At 19.9% G+C, this 17,242-nt stretch overlaps 2 protein-coding genes across 2 annotated transcripts; one reads left to right on the plus strand and one right to left on the minus strand. All coding sequences in view use genetic code 6, as the record gives it.

Annotated features, from left to right (window-relative positions):
- Positions 1 to 2,178: 2,178 nt before the first annotated feature.
- On the plus strand, positions 2,179 to 12,383 carry TTHERM_001263929 (kinase domain protein, putative; the record flags this gene model as incomplete). The annotated part of the gene is made up of 28 exons (XM_012797348.1): positions 2,179 to 2,217; positions 2,275 to 2,324; positions 2,684 to 2,773; positions 3,031 to 3,120; positions 3,379 to 3,468; positions 3,715 to 3,804; positions 4,061 to 4,150; positions 4,396 to 4,485; positions 4,749 to 4,838; positions 5,096 to 5,185; positions 5,443 to 5,532; positions 5,794 to 5,883; positions 6,126 to 6,215; positions 7,527 to 7,616; positions 7,868 to 7,957; positions 8,223 to 8,312; positions 8,576 to 8,665; positions 8,926 to 9,015; positions 9,278 to 9,367; positions 9,631 to 9,720; positions 9,956 to 10,045; positions 10,233 to 10,322; positions 10,572 to 10,661; positions 10,923 to 11,012; positions 11,275 to 11,364; positions 11,623 to 11,712; positions 11,969 to 12,058; positions 12,296 to 12,383. The coding sequence occupies 28 exons, from the start codon at positions 2,179 to 2,181 to the stop codon at positions 12,381 to 12,383; spliced, it is 2,427 nt and encodes an 808-aa protein (XP_012652802.1).
- Positions 12,384 to 12,797: 414 nt separating this feature from the next.
- Positions 12,798 to 16,638, minus strand: TTHERM_01263930 (kinase domain protein; the record flags this gene model as incomplete). Its single annotated transcript, XM_001029868.2, has 16 exons — positions 12,798 to 12,873; positions 12,953 to 13,042; positions 13,154 to 13,243; positions 13,351 to 13,440; positions 13,548 to 13,637; positions 13,733 to 13,776; positions 13,985 to 14,278; positions 14,336 to 14,395; positions 14,444 to 14,532; positions 14,586 to 14,780; positions 14,846 to 15,200; positions 15,257 to 15,364; positions 15,419 to 15,694; positions 15,861 to 15,917; positions 15,970 to 16,031; positions 16,569 to 16,638. 16 exons carry the CDS (start codon positions 16,636 to 16,638, stop codon positions 12,798 to 12,800), a joined length of 2,046 nt encoding a protein of 681 aa, XP_001029868.2.
- Between the last annotated feature and the right edge of the window lie 604 nt (positions 16,639 to 17,242).

Below are 17,242 nucleotides of genomic sequence, written 5' to 3' on the forward strand. Positions count from 1 at the left end.
ATTTTATTTAAAAATTTTATTATTTTATTTTTTTTAGTTATTTACACAAGCATATTTTTAAAAGGAAAATCTAAATCATAAAAAATAATATTTAGAAGTAAAGTATCTTAAATTAATAAGATTATTTGCCTTTTGTTTACTTTATTCGTGATAAAAAAATGGTGAAAAAAGAAGAACAAATTAAAATTATTTGAATAAAATAATATATAATATTTTTTAGTCAGATAATTTAGTCTAAAGGATAAATATATAGATTAATTTTTATTTTAATATTTAAATTAATTTTTGTAAGTTAATAAATAGCTTATTAAATAGAATAAAATTTAAAAATTAATACTTAAATCCTGAGTTTCGCAAAAAGTGATCAAAAATTTATTAATTGTTAGCTTCTTATTTTGTCTCATAAAATTAAATAAATGAGAAGATTTTATATCATAGATATAAATTAGTTGTATTGATAATATAAATTAATATTTTTAAGCATATCAAAATTTAAATAAAAATTAGTAAATATATAAAATATTTAAAAACATTTTAAATATAAAGACGAAGTGTATCAGTAAATTCATAGTATTTTCTTGTTTTATAATATTAAATATTGCTAATTCAGGTATTGAAGTTTGAATGCTAAGTAATTTCTTAGCCTCCTTGCTTTTTTTATTTTAATTTGTCAGAATTTATCTGACAGATCAATCTACCTTTGATTTTATTAAAAACAAAGGCCTTTTATTTAGTTTTTGCGAAAAATTAATCTTTTACACAATTTCCTTAAATAAAAATCTACTTATATTAGAATAATACTAATTAGAATTTTTAAGGTAATGATTAAAGTAATAGCTGATTAATTTAAATTATTAGATTAATAGTAAAGCACTTGCAACATTAAAAAATATTCATCACTATTTATTAGTAATAATTTAAATAATATTAGAAGTAAACATAATTAAAGATTAATAATAAAAAATATATTTTCTGATACATACATTCTAATAAATTAAACTAAAAAGAGTTAGTAAGTATGTCATCAAAATATTTAAAAATTAAAATTTTAAAATAGTTATATTGAATGGCTCTTAAATTAGAATAAAATTGAGATAAAGTACTTAAAAAAATTATGAAAAATTAAATTTTATAGCAATATTTATTGAAGAGTCAAAAATTTTTAACAAAAATCTTTGAAAAAATAATTAATTTAAATTCGCTCAAGGTTATCAAATCTTAATTAAGTGAGTTCATGATATATTTTAAAATAAATGATTTATTTGAAGATAAAATTATAAATATTTGTTAAATATAAAAATATAAGGCAAAAGAAAAAATAAATAATGGATTGTGAATAAATAAAAAATAAATTTAATAATGAATCACTTCAATATTTATCTGAACTCAAGCATAAGAATGATTATTTAATATAATAAGCTGAAGAACGTAATTAAATTAAAAGGAAAATAGGTTAACTTATACAACAATTGAATGAAAATAAAATTAGTTATAAAAAATAAAATAAAAATAAAATAGGTAGATTTGACATTTCTAAAATTGAAAAATGGATATTCTGCAACTATGCAAATGCTATTACAAAATTATAAGCTAAAACCTAAAAATAAAAAGATGATATTTTATATTCGCTAATTTAAATGAACTAACAAAAAAAGAAAAAATTAATGAAAGACAAGTTAGTTTATACTTAATAGTAAAAAGGAGATATATTATATTTGTTTTAAAGACATATAGCAAGATGCCATTCAAAAATTCAATGGTTTAGATGCCACTAATTATGAAATAGATTCTTTAGTTATTTATTAAAAAATCTGATTTTGATATTTTATAATAGAGTTATAGTTAATTAATTCATAATTTAATTTATAAAAATCAAAAATAAATATTTTTTTACATCAAAATTTTTAAATTTAATTAATTACTAGAATTTTTTCAAATATGACTAACTGGTCATCTCTAATTCCTACTATATATGTATTTTTTAAGAATATGTTTTAAATAAAAATGTTAAATTAATTTTTCTGTGATATCTATCTCTTCATAAAACCAAATTTATAAATAAATATTTGATAATTAATTAATTAATTATTTATTATATTTTATTTGTTCTTTTTATCTATTTATTATTAATTAATTAAATTTCATAAATTGTTATCCAAAATTTTTGAAAAAAAATAAATGATATAATAGATTAAATATTATAAAGAATTAGAAGAAGTAATTATTTGTTTTTTAATTAATATTCTTTAAATTTATATAAATTAATAAAAAAAGCTTCTAAACTCTTCACTTTTACCTCATTAGGTTCTCGATATTGATCTTAGGTATATTTTATACATTTATATTATTTTTATAGTTTTTAATATTTTTTATATATTTAACTTTCAATTTATTTTAATAAATAATTTTTATTATTGAAATTATCATCACCCCATTATTAAAAACAAAAATTATGAAGTTATCTTAACTTAAATTTTTAATTATTTATAATTCATTTTTTTTTTCTTCATTTTTGCTATAAAAACTTACATTTAAAAAAAGCAGTTTATTTGTTTTGGATTATAATATTTTTAATTATAAAAGTTAATTTAAAATACTTAATCTTATTATTCCATATTTTTTCTTCAGTTTTTCCTTCTAATTAACTATTTAATAATATATTTTTTCTTCAATATTTAAAAAGGAACAATTAAATTGGTAATGGAGGTGCATCAGGCTTAGGCTCTTCTTTAGCAAATTGCATTAATCTCTCAAATTTGACACTTGACCTTTGGTAAAAATAGTTTATTTGTTTTGGATTGTGATATTTTTAATTGTAAAAACTAATTAAAAACAATAAAGCTCTTTTTTCTTTTTCTTTTTATTGTGCTTGCATTTCTTTTCTCCTTTCTTTGTTAATTTAAAAACTCATCATTTTATTTTAAAATTTAGCTTTTATTATTAATTCATATTATTATTTCATATTTTTTCTTCATTTTTTCATTCTAATTAACTAATTAATGATATATTTTTTCTTCAATATTTAAAAAGTGGAAATTATATTGGTGCAATGGGTGCATCAGGCTTAGGTTCTAGTTTAGCAAATTGCATTAATCTCTCAAATTTGACACTTCTTCTTTTGTAAAAACAGTTTATTTGTTTTGGATTGTGATATTTTGAATTATAAAAACTAATTAAAGACAATAAAGCTCTTTTTTCTTTTTCTTTTTATAGTGCTTTGCATTTTTTTTGTCCTTTATTTGTTAATTTAAATACTCATCATTTTATTTTCAACTTTTGCTTTTATTATTAATTCATTTTATTATTTCATATTTTTTCTTCATTTTTTCATTCTAATTAACTATTTAATGATATAGTTTTTCTTCAATATTTAAATAGTGGCAATTAAATTGGTGATTAAGGTGCATCAGGCTTAGCTTCTGGTTTAGCAAAATGCATTAATCTCTCAAATTTGACACTTGATCTTCTGTAAAAATGGTTTATTTGTTTTGGATTGTGATATTTTGAATTATAAAAACAATAAAGCTCTTTTTTCTTTTTCTTATTATTGTGCTTGCATTTTTTTTGTCCTTTCTTTGTTAATTTAAAAACTCATCATTTTATTTTCAACTTTTGCTTTTATTATTAATTTATATTATTATTTCAAATTTTTTCTTCATTTTTTCCTTATAATTAACTATTTAATGATATAATTTTTCTTCAATATTTAAATAGTGGCAATTAAATTGGTGATGAAGGTGCATCAGGCATAGGTTCTGGTTTAGCAAAATGCATTAATCTCTCAAATTTGACACTTGATCTTCGGTAAAAATGGTTTATTTGTTTTGGATTGTGATATTTTGAATTATAAAAATAAATTAAAAACAATAAAGCTCTTTTTTCTTTTTCTTTTTATTGTGCTTGCATTTCTTTTGTCCTTTCTTTGTTAAATTAAAAACACACCATTTTATTTTCAACTTTTGCTTTTATTATTAATTCATTTTATTATTTTTTATTTTTTCTTCATTTTTTCTTCTAATTAACTATTTAATGATATACTTTTTCTTCGATATTTAAAAAGTGACAATAAAATTGGTGATGAAGGTGCATCAGGCTTAGGTTCTGGTTTAGCAAAATGCATTAATCTCTCAAATTTGACACTTGATCTTCGGTAAAAACAGTTTATTTGTTTTGGATTGTGATATTTTTAATTATAAAAACAATAAAGCTCTTTTTTCTTTTTCTTTTATTGTGCTTGCATTTTTTTTGTCCTTTCTTTGTTAATTTAAAAACTCATCATTTTATTTTCAACTTTTGCTTTTATTATTAATTTATATTATTATTTCAAATTTTTTCTTCATTTTTTCCTTATAATTAACTATTTAATGATATAATTTTTCTTCAATATTTAAATAGTGGCAATTAAATTGGTGATGAAGGTGCATCAGGCATAGGTTCTGGTTTAGCAAAATGCATTAATCTCTCAAATTTGACACTTGATCTTCGGTAAAAACAGTTTATTTGTTTTGGATTGTGATATTTTGAATTATAAAAACTAATTAAAAACAATAAAGCTCTTTTTTCTTTTTCTTTTTATTTTTATTGTGCTTGCATTTTTTTTGTCCTTACTTTGTTAATTTAAATACTCATCATTTTATTTTAAAATTTAGCTTTTATTATTAATTCATATTATTATTTCATATTTTTTCTTCATTTTTTCCTTCTAATTAACTAATTAATGATATACTTTTTCTTCAATATTTAAATAGTAACAATTAAATTGGTGATTAATGTGCATCAGGCTTAGGTTCTGGTTTAGCAAATTGCATTAATCTCTCAAATTTGACACTTGATCTTTCGTAAAAACAGTTTATTTGTTTTGGATTTTGATATTTTGAATTATAAAAACTAATTAAAAACAATAAAGCTATTTTTTCTTTTTCTTTTTATTGTGCTTGCATTTCTTTTTTCCTTACTTTGTTAATTAAAAAACTCATCATTTTATTTTAAAATTTAGCTTTTATTATTAATTCATATTATTATTTCATATTTTTTCTTCATTTTTTCATTCTAATTAACTATTTAATGATATACTTTTTCTTCAATATTTAAATAGTAGCAATTAAATTGGTGATGAAGGTGCATCAGGCTTAGCTTCTGGTTTAGCAAAATGCATTAATCTCTCAAATTTGACACTTGGAATTGAGTAAAAACAGTTTATTTGTTTTAGATTGTGATATTTTGAATTATAAAAACTAATTAAAAACAATAAAGCTCTTTTTTCATTTTCTTTTTATTGTGCTTGCATTTCTTTTGTCCTTTCTTTGTTAATTTAAAAACTCATCATTTTATTTTCAACTTTAGCTTTTATTATTAATTCATATTATTATTTCATATTTTTTCTTCATTTTTTCCTTCTAATTAACTATTTAATGATATATTTTTTCTTCAATATTTAAAAAGTGACAATAAAATTGGTGATGAAAGTGCATTAGGCTTAGGTTCTGGTTTAGCAAATTGCATTAATCTCTCAAATTTGACACTTCTTCTTTTGTAAAAACAGTTTATTTGTTTTGGATTGTGATATTTTGAATTATAAAAACTAAATAAAAACAATAAAGCTCTTTTTTCTTTTTCTTTTTATTGTGCTTACATTTCTTTTATCCTTACTTTGTTAATTTAAATACTCATCATTTTATTTTCAACTTTTGCTTTTATTATAAATTAATTCATATTATTATTTCATATTTTTTCTTCATTTTTTCCTTCTAATTAACTAATTAATGATATACTTTTTCTTCAATATTTAAATAGTAGCAATTAAATTGGTGATGAAGGTGCATCAGGCTTAGCTTCTGGTTTAGCAAAATGCATTAATCTCTCAAATTTGACACTTGATCTTCGGTAAAAACAGTTTATTTGTTTTGGATTGTGATATTTTGAATTATAAAAACTAATTAAAAACAATAAAGCTCTTTTTTCTTTTTCTTTTATTGTGCTTGCAATTTTTTATCCTTACTTTGTTAATTTAAATCCTCATCATTTTATTTTCAAATTTAGCTTTTATTATTAATTCATATTTTTTCTTCATTTTTTCATTCTAATTTACTATTTAATGATATATTTTTTCTTTAATATTTAAAAAGTGGCAATATAATTGGTGCAATGGGTGCATCAGGCTTAGGTTCTGGTTTAGCAAATTGCATTAATCTCTTAAATTTGAGACTTGGAATTAAGTAAAAACAGTTTATTTGTTTTGGATTGTGTTATTTTAAACTATAAAAATGAATACAAAACAAAAAAGCTCTTTGAATTTATTTGATAGCTTTTATTTAATTTATTTTTATCTTTTTTATTTGACTAATGTTATTTTATTCATTTATTAATTTAAGAAATAATTTATAATTTAAAAGTTTATTCTATTTGATATTTATTAAAAATTTTCACAAATTTATTATAAAATTTTTAGCTTAACGAATTAATCATAAGTAATCATAAGCAAGTGTCTTAAATTAAAAAGATTAGTTGCCTTTAAAAAATAATTCTGGTGATAAGCAAGTGGCGAAAAAAGGATGAATAAATATTAATTGTTTGAAAAATCGAATATTTTATGTTTTTTTACTTAAAAATAATATTACAGAATACAGCTATATTTAAAGGTACCACCTACCTTCATTCTCTGAATTTTAAAAGCTCTAAAAAGTAAAGTATAGTTAGTAAGTACTCTATAAATAAAAGCTTATTTAAGTTAATATTTAAATGCACTTATTTGGTAGATGTAATCAATATAAATTAAATAAAATTTGCTTGCAAAAAAAAACCAATGTGATTCAGAATAATTATAGATATTATAAATATTCCTATAATTACAAATCTAAAACAGAAAAATCTACTTATCAGAATTATTTTTATAAAATTTAAGAGCATTCATTAATTACTAGATTTTTTTCAAATATGACTAACTGGCCCCAAATTTATAAATAAATATTTGATAATTAATTAATTAATTATTATATTTTATTTGTTCTTTTTATCTATTTATTATTAATTAATTAAATTGCATAAATTGTTATTCAAAATTTTTGAAAAAAAAAAAATGATATAATAGATTAAATATTATAAAGAATTAGAAGAAGTAATTATTTATTTTTTAATTAATATTCTTTAAATTTATTTAAATTAATAAAAAAAGCTTTTTAACTCTTCACTTTTATCTCATTAGGTTCTCGATATTGATCTTAGGTATATTTTATACATTTATATTATTTTTATAGTTTTTAATAATTTTTATATATTTAACTTTCAATCTATTTTATTATTGAAATTATCATCACCACTAAATTAAAAAAAAATTATTTAGTTATCTAAACTTAAATTTTCTATTTTCAATTTTTAATTATTATTCATTTTTTTTCTTCTTCATTTTTGCTATTAAAACTTGCATTTAATAAAAGCAGTTTATTTGATTTATTATTCCATATTTTTTCTTCATTTTTTCCTTCTAATTAACTATTTAATAATATATTTTTTCTTCAATATTTAAAAAGTTATGATTCAATTGGTGATGAAGGTGCATCATGCTTAGGTTCTTGTCTAGCAAATTGCATAAATCTCTCTAATTTGACACTTAGCCTTTGGTAAAAATAGTCTATTTGTTTTGGATTGACATATTTTTAATTATAAAAACTAATTAAAAACAATAAATCTCTTTTTTCTTTTTATTGTGCTTGCATTTTTTTTGTTCTTTCTTTGTTAATTTAAAAACTTATCATTTTATTTTCAACTTTTGCTTTTATTATTAATTAACCTATCTTATTATTTCATATTTATCTTCATTTTTTCCTTCTAATTAACTATTTAACGATATAATTCTTCAATATTTAAAAAGTTACAATTAAATTGGTGATTAAGGTGCATCAGGCTTAGGTTCTTGTTTAACAAATTGCATTAATCTGTCAAATTTGACACTTTAACTTAAGTAAAAACAGTTTATTTTTTTGGATTGTGATATTTTTAATTATAAAAACTAATTAAAAGCAATAAAGGTCTTTTTTCTTTTTCTTTTTATTTTTATTGTGCTTGCCTTTTTTTGTTCTTTCTTTGTTAATTTAAAAACTCATCATTTTATTTTCAACTTTTGATTTTATTATTAATTAATCTATGTTATTATTTCATATTTTATCTTCATTTTTTCCTTCTAATTAACTATTTAATGATATGTCTTTTTTTCAATATTTAAAAAGTGGCAATTAAATTGGTGCAATGGGTGCATAAGGCTTAGGCTCTTTTTTAGCAAAATGCATTAATCTCTCAAATTTGACACTTGATCTTCGGTAAAAACAGTTTATTTGTTTTGGATTGTGATATTTTTAATTATAAAAACTAATTAAAAACAATAAAGCTCTTTTTTCTTTTTCTTTTTATTTTTATTGTGCTTGCATTTTTTTTATTTTTTCTTTGTTAATTTAAAAACTCATCATTTTATTTTCAAATTTTGATTTTATTATTAATTCATATTATTATTTCATATTTTTTCTTCATTTTTTCCTTCTAATTAAGTATTTAATGATATATCTTTTCTTCAATATTTAAAAAGTGGAAATTATATTGGTGCAATTGGTGCATCAGGCTTAGGTTCTGGTTTAGCAAAATGCATTCTTCTCTCTAATTTGATACTTGATCTTTGGTAAAAACAGTTTATTTGTTTTGGATTGTGATATTTTGAATTATAAAAACTAATTTAAACAATAAAGCTCATTTTTATTTTTATTTTTATTGAGCTTGAATTTTTTTTGTTCTTTCTTTGTTAATTTAAAAACTCATCATTTTATTTTCAACTTTTGGTTTTATTATGAATTAATTAATCTAAATATTTCATATTTTTTCTTCATTTTTTCCTTCTAATTAACTATTTAGTGATATACTTTTTCTTAAAAATTTAAAAAGTTACAGTTAAATTTGTGATGAAGGTTCATCAGCTTTAGGTTCTGGTTTAGCAAATTGCATTAATCTATCAAATTTGACACTTTAACTTAAGTAAAGACAGTTTATTTGTTTTAGATTGTGATATTTTGAATTATAAAAACTAATTAAAAACAATAAAGCTCTTTTTTCTTTTTCTTTTTATTGTGCTTGCATTTTTTTTGTTCTTTCTTTGTTAATTTAAAAACTCATCATTTTATTTTCAAATCTAGCTTTTATTATTAATTAATCTATCTATCTTATTATTTCATATTTTTTCTTCATTTTATCCTTATAATTAACTATTTAATATATATTTTCTTCAATATTTAAAAAGTTACAATTAAATTGGTGTTGAAGGTGCATCAAGCTTAGGCTCTGGTTTAGCAAATTGCATTAATCTCTCTAATTTGACACTTTAACTTTAGTAAAAACAGTTTATTTGTTTTGGATTGTGATATTTTGAATTATAAAAACTAATTAAAAACAATAAAGCTCTTTTTTCTTTTTCTTTTAATTGTGCTTGCATTTTATTTGTTTTTTCTTTGTTAATTTAAAAACTCATCATTTTATTTTCAACATTTGCTTTTATTATTATTAATTAATCTATTTATTATTTCATATTTTTTCTTCATTTTTTCCTTCTAATTAACTATTTAATGATATATTTTTTCTTCAATATTTAAAAAGTGGTAATTAAATTGGTGATGAAGGTACATCAGGCTTAGGCTCTGGTTTAGCAAATTGCATTAATCTCTCTAATTTGACATTTGATCTTCGGTAAAAACAGTTTATTTGTTTTATAAAAACTAATTAAAAACAATAATGCTCATTTTACTTTTTCTTTCTATTGTGCTTGAATTTTTTGTTCTTTCTTTGTTAATTTAAATAATCATCATTCTATTTTAAACTTTAGCTTCTATTATTAATTCATATTATCATTATATATTTTTTCTTCATTTTTTCCTTCTAATTAACTATTTAATGATATATTTTTTCTTCAATATTTAAATAGTGGCAATTAAATTGATGATGAAGGTGCATCAGGCTTAGGCTCTGGTTTAGTAAAATGCATTAATCTCTCTAATCTAACATTTGATCTTCGGTAAAAACAGTTTATTTGTTTTGGATTGTGATATTTTGAATTATAAAAACTAATTAAAAACAATAAAGCTCTTTTTTCTTTTTTTTTCATTGTTCTTGCATTTTTTTTGTTCTTTCTTTGTTAATTCTTCATTTTTTCCTTCTAATTAACTATTTAATGATTTACTTTTTCTTCAATATTTAAAAAGTGACAATTAAATTGGTGCAATGGGTGCATCAGGCTTAGGCTTTGGTTTAGCAAAATGCATTAATCTCTCAAATTTGACACTTGATATTCAGTAAAAACAGTTTATTTGTTTTGGATTGTGATATTTTTAATTGTAAAAACTAATTAAAAATAATGAAACTCTTTTTTATTGTGCTTGCATTTTTTTTATCCTTTCTTTGTTAATTTAAAAACTCATCATTATATTTTCAACTTTTGCTTTTCTTATTAATTAAACTATCTCATTATTTCATATTTTTTATTCATTTTTTCGTTCTAATTAACTATTTAATGATATACTTTTTCTTCCATATATAAATAGCCGCAATTAAATTGGTGATGAAGGTGCATCAGGCTTAGGCTCTGGTTTAGCAAATTGCATTAATCTCTCAAATTTGACACTTTAACTTTAGTAAAAACAGTTTATTTGTTTTGGATTGTGATATTTTTAATTATAAAAACTAATTAAAAGCAATAAAGCTCTTTTTTTTTTTCTTTTTATTTTTATTGTGCTTGCATTTTTATTGTTCTTTCTTTATTAATTTAAAACTCATCATTTTATTTTAAACTTTTGATTTTATTTTTAATTCATATTATTATTTCATATTTTTTCTTCATTTTTTCCTTCTAATTAACTATTTAATGATATTTTTTTTCTTCAATATTTAAAAAGTGGCAATAAAATTGGTGCAATGGGTGCGTCAGGCTTAGGCTCTGGTTTATCAAATTGTATTAATCTTTCTAATTTGACACTTGATCTTTGGTAAAAAAAGTTTATTTAATTTGGATTGTGATATTTTTAATTATAAAAACTATTTAAAAACAATAAAGCACTTTTTTCTTTTTATTTTTATTGTGCTTGCATTTTTTTTTGTTCTTTCTTTGCTAATTTAAAAATTCATCATTTTATTTTCAACTTTTACTTTTATAATGAATTAATTAATCTTATTATTTCATATTTTTTCTTCATTTTTTCCTTATAATTAACTTTTTAATGATATTCTTTTTCTTCAATATTTAAAAAGTAATAATGAAATTGGTGATGAAGGTGCATCAGGCTTAGGTTCTGGTTTAGCAAAATGCATTAATCTCTCAAATTTGGCACTTTATCTTCGGTAAAAACAGTTTATTTGTTTTGGATTGTGATATTTTTAATTATAAAAACTAATTAAAAGCAATAAAGCTCTTTTTTCTTTTTCTTTTTATTGTGATTGCATTTTTTTTGTTTTTTCTTTGTTAATTTAACTCATCATTTTATTTTCAACTTTAGCTTTTATTATTAATTAACCTATCATATTATTTCATATTTTTTCTTCATTTTTTCCTACTAATTAACTATTTAATGATATATTTTTTCTTCAATATTTAAAAAGTGGCAATTAAATTGATGCAATGGGTGCATCAGGTTTAGGTTCTGGTTTAGCAAAATGCATTCATCTCTCTAATTTGACACTTTAACTTAAGTAAAAACAGTTTATTTGTTTTGGATTGTGATATTTTTAATTATAAAAAGTAATTAAAAGCAATAAATCTCTTTTTTCTTTTTCTTTTTATTTTGCTTGCATTTTTTTTGTCCTTTCTTTGTTAATTTAAAAACTCATCATTTTATTTTCAACTTTTCTTTTATTATTAATTCATATTTTTATTTCATATTTTTTCTTCATTTTTTCCTTCTAATTAACTATTTAATGATATATTTATTCTTCAATATTTAAAAAGTGACAATAAAATTGGTGATGAAGGTGCATCAGGCTTAGGTTCTGGTTTAGCAAATTGCATTAATCTCTCAAATTTGACACTTTTTCTTTCGTAAAAACAGTTTATTTGTTTTGGATTGTGTTATTTTAAATTATAAAAATGAATACAAAAAAAAAAGCTCTTTGAATTTATTTGATAGCTTTTATTTGGTTTATTTTTTATCTTATTTATTCGACTAATGTTATTTTATTTATTTATTTATTAATTTAAGAAATAATTTTTAATTTAAAAGTTTATTCTATTTGATATTTATTTAAAATTTTCACAAATTTATTATAAAATTTTTAGCTTAACGAATTAATCATAAGTAATCAAAGTAATAAGCAAGTGTCTTAAATCAAAAAGATTAGTTGCCTTTAAAAAATAATTCTAGTGATAAGCAAATGGCGAAAAAAAGATGAATAAATATTAATTGTTTGAATAAATAAATATTTTCTGTTTTTTTATTACATAATATTTTTAAAAATTTTTAAATCTAAAATAAAAATAGATAAATAGATAGATTTTATTATTGTTTTTATGTTATAAATATCGTTTTTATTTTTGTAAATTAACAAATATTAATTAAATATTATCCATCAATAATATTTCTATCATTTTTTTATTTATAATAATTAATTAGATGGCATGATTCGGGGAGAATTCAAATTTTACTTTTTATATGAAAATTCTCCTAAAAATTCACTTACATTTTCGAAAACAAACAAACATTCTAAGCAAATAAAGAATGTTTTACACTTAAATTAATTTTTTAGATTATCAGATCTTTCATTTATTTAATAAATATATTTCAATATTTTATATTAACTTTCATATTTTTTCTAAACTTACTTTCCAACAATTCATTTCCATTTATCTTATTATTACTGATTATTTTTTAAAAGATATTTAGATTCTACATATTTATTAAATATTATTTTAACAATTAAATATCTTAAAAATTACCTTAAATTAAGATTTAATGTGGAGAGAGTAGGACATTTAGCTATTTCGGAAGCTACTGCTTTCGCCCCATCTGGGCCTATATTGTTATCACTAATTAAAATTTACAAAAATACTTAAATAAATAAATAAATATTCTTTTATTTTTTGATTTTTTTAATTATTTATTTAAACTATAAATTGAGAAAATGTGTAAAAAATTACTCAAGACCAAGACTTAAAGTGGAGAGAGTAGGACATTTAGCTATTTCGGAAGCTACTGCTTTCGCCCCATCTGGGCCTATAATGTTATTACTAATTAAAATTTACAAAAATACTTAAATAAATAAATATTCTTTTATTTTTTGATTTTTTTAATTATTTATTTAAACTATAAATTGAGAAAATGTGTAAAAAATTACTGAAGACCAAGGGTTAAAGTGGAGAGAGTAGGACATTTAGCTATTTCGGAAGCTACTGCTTTCGCCCCATCTGGGCCTATATTGTTATCACTAATTAAAATTTACAAAAATACTTAAATAAATAAATATTCTTTTATTTTTTGATTTTTTTAATTATTTATTTAAACTATAAATTGAGAAAATGTGTAAAAAATTACTATAGCCAAAGGCTTAAAGTGGAGAGAGTAGGACATTTAGCTATTTCGGAAACTACTGCTTTCGCTCCATCTGGGCCTATATTGTTTGATCTAATTAAAATTTACAAAAATACATAGAATTTTTATATTAATGAAAAAGTCTTTTAATAAAAGAGATTAAATATTTTTATTAACAATAAAATTACAGTTGAAAATTGGCTATCTTGCAATATAAAAAATTAGAGGTAATCTGTTTTTTGATAAAAAATAAAATAAAAAAAAGATTAAAAAAGTAATTTCTCGTCTAAATTTTCCTTATTAATTAATAGAGAGGAGGCAAATTTTGATTTTTTATTTAGAAATAAATAATTTGATGAAATTATCTAATAGGAAGTCTTTTATTTTTTCAAATTGAAAAAACGAGAATTGGAGAAATTATGGTAATAAAATAAATTTACATTTTTAAAAGAAGTAATTTCTCTAGAATAAAATTAATATCCATAATTTTAATGCAAATCCACAATAATTGTATTTAAATTTTATCTTTTTTCCTAATTAAATACTACGGTTTTTAGAATTATATCATAGATTTTTGTATTTCTTTTTATTAATTCATTTTTAACAAGATAACTTGGTTCAAATGGAATTTTAAAGCCATGTAGGGAATCAAGATTTTTTTATTTAAGAGATGGTTCCAATGTTTCAAAATTATCAATAACAGCTAAACAAACTCCTAGTGAAAAAATTTCACTCTATTAAATTTTAAATAAATAAAATATTTAACTTAATTAATATACTATTTATTTTACCTAGAATGTATATAATAAGGTGTTAAATATCTCAGGTGATATGTATCCAAGAGTGCCACACTTTTTATTATAATTTTAATTATTTTTTTTTTAACTAAAAAATTTTACTGCTCCTTTAACAGGTTGGAAGACTTTCACAATATCATCATAAATTCTAATATTTATGTAATACATTTTTCTTGCTTAATCAAAGTCAGCTAATATAAAAAAATATATTTGAAAAAAGCTAAATATTTAATATTAAAATTACTTAGTTTTATGATTGGAACTTAAGATTGACTGTCAATATAAAGGATATTCTCAAGTTTAACATCTCTATGTACAATATGATTGTAATGTAAGTAGTTAATAACATCGATTACTTGAATAGCTATTTGCATTTTCTCTTCATCATTAAGCTAAATCTTTTCTTTCTTCAATCTGTTAAAGTATTGTTTTAGGTTACCTTTAAAAATCAAAATAAATAATTTATTTGTTTTTCTATTTGAATTTATTTAATTTATTTGATACCAGAACATTTTTCAATTTCATATACTACGAAATCCTCTTTCTTGATAACATCTAGATAATAGAAACCATAGAACTTGATTACAAGAGGCATTTAGCAATCTCTGATTATTCCAATTTCTCTAATAATTTCATGCTTGGATGTAACTCTCTAGATTTTTAAAGCTGAGTGTCTTTTTTATGACTTGTTGTAAACTCCAAGAATTAAACCAGTAGCCCCAACAGAAATGAATTCGAAATTAGAATCATATTAAGTATTTTTTGAGAGTAAATCGAGAATAATTTGATATTCAAAAATTTCAAAAGGCTTTTCTTTCAACTATTTAAATTCTTAAATCAGCATTTCAAATTTTTAATCCTAAAAAATATTTTTTAATCATTAAATTTTATTAAATAATTAAATTTAATGATAACCTTGTAGATTTAAGAAATTTAAAGAAGTTCAATTTCTTCTTTTTTTGATTTTTCTACTATGCTCTTCTAAATTTAAGAGAGTTATTCTGCTTTTTTCTGTAGTTATTTCTTCATAAAAAATAAAAAAATTAATTTATGATTAATAAAAATAGTAAAATTTACCCTATTTAATATGGAAGAAATCTCAACATCTAAGTAGTTTTAATTCTAAATAATGAACTGAATGAGTAAATCGACAGCAGGTATACGATTTTTAGGATCAAATTCTAAACATTGCTAGGCTATCCTGTAAATTTAAGATTGTCTATTTATCTAAAAGCTTGTGAAAACCTTTCCAAATTAAATTTCAAGCTTTTCCTAATTTGTTGTTTTTGTGAAATCGAAGGTCTGAATGTTATCTAGTTCTAATAGCACTAAACCAACAGAAAATATATCTGACTAAATTATTAAAACAATTTTTATTTTGTTTGTTTGCATATGAGGAGATAATAATTTTTGAAATAAGATTTGTAATATTTTTAATTTAAAAAAGCTTTTGATCAAAAGAAGAATAAAAATTAAGTTAAAATAAAATAATAATTAGTAAATTAAGCAAATAATTTACAGATTTTTTGAATATTCCTTAATCTACTTCTGGTGCACAGTAAGATTGAGTTCCTTTCTATATTTAAACAAAAAATTAAGAAAAACAAATCAAATAATATTTTAAATACGAATTTTGAAAAAGAAATTCTAGATTCGTGGTTCTTTAGTGCAGATGCAAAAGCTAGGTCACCTATAATTAATTTTTTATTAAAATTTAAGATATAAAATATGCTAAAAAGAAAATCTTTTTCAGGAATTTTATAATTTATTGAGACTATTGTTAATTAAAGCATTTATTATCAAAATTTTATAAATTAAAAAACAAAATTTTAAATGCATTTGTTTGTTTATAAATTCATATTTTTAATTTCAGAATTAATTTAACCAATTAAGTTAAATTTTGTGCTGAAAACTATTTGGTTTATTATAATCTAAGTAACTTCGAAGTTTAAATTGTAATCAATTAAATAAATTATTTATTTAAAAATTAATATTTTTTTGAAGAAAGCTTAAAATTATTGCTGAAATAAATGATAATTTTATCTTATTTTTAAATTAAAAATTTTTCTAATTAAAATTTAAGAAGCTTTTATTATAAATTATACCTATTATTTTAATTAATTGAGCTAGAAATTTTACTAAAACTTTATTTTATTGCTTTATTTTAAAAAACATTTGCTTTTATTATTTCACATTTTAATTGATTTTCAAGATTATTAAAATTTACATTATGCTTATAATAAAAAATAAGCTATATTTACTTTAGCTTAATCGTCAAAGCCAAGAGATTAATACATTCTGTTAAAATATAAGTAAAATTTGACATGAACTGATTACTGATTTTATTAATACTTTAAATATTTTGAAAAATTATGTGAATTTATATGAATAAAATTGATAAATATGAATTAAATTTAAGATGATTGTGATAACTATAACTTTAATTTTAAATTTAAGTTTAATATTAATTAATAATAATTTTTTTCTTATGAAAAAAAAAATAAAAATTATAAGCAATCTGAGTATTTTCTAAATTTTAATTTCGTTTATTCAAATAATTAATTGCTTCTCAAAAATGAAATAATTACACATAAAATTAATAAAAGTAAATAAACCATTTTTACCTTAGGTTAATTGCCAAAAGAGAATGATTTATTAGCTTTAATTCCTTTTAATTTTTGGAAAAATAATTACTAATAGAATAAAATGGTAGAAGTATAAAAAAACAGTAGAAAAAATTGTTTCTAACTTATGAAATGGAAAATTTTAATTTAAAAATATAAATTGATATAAAGAATAAATAAATATAATATATGCTAGTAAGTAATGAACAATAATCTTTGTAAGAAAATAGTCAAATAGAGTTCATATTTTTTATTACAATTCATTTTTATATCTTTT

The sequence above is a fragment of the Tetrahymena thermophila genome, assembly GCF_000189635.1.
Source record: "Tetrahymena thermophila SB210 genomic scaffold scf_8254662, whole genome shotgun sequence".
Classification (NCBI taxonomy): Eukaryota; Ciliophora; class Oligohymenophorea; order Hymenostomatida; family Tetrahymenidae; genus Tetrahymena; species Tetrahymena thermophila.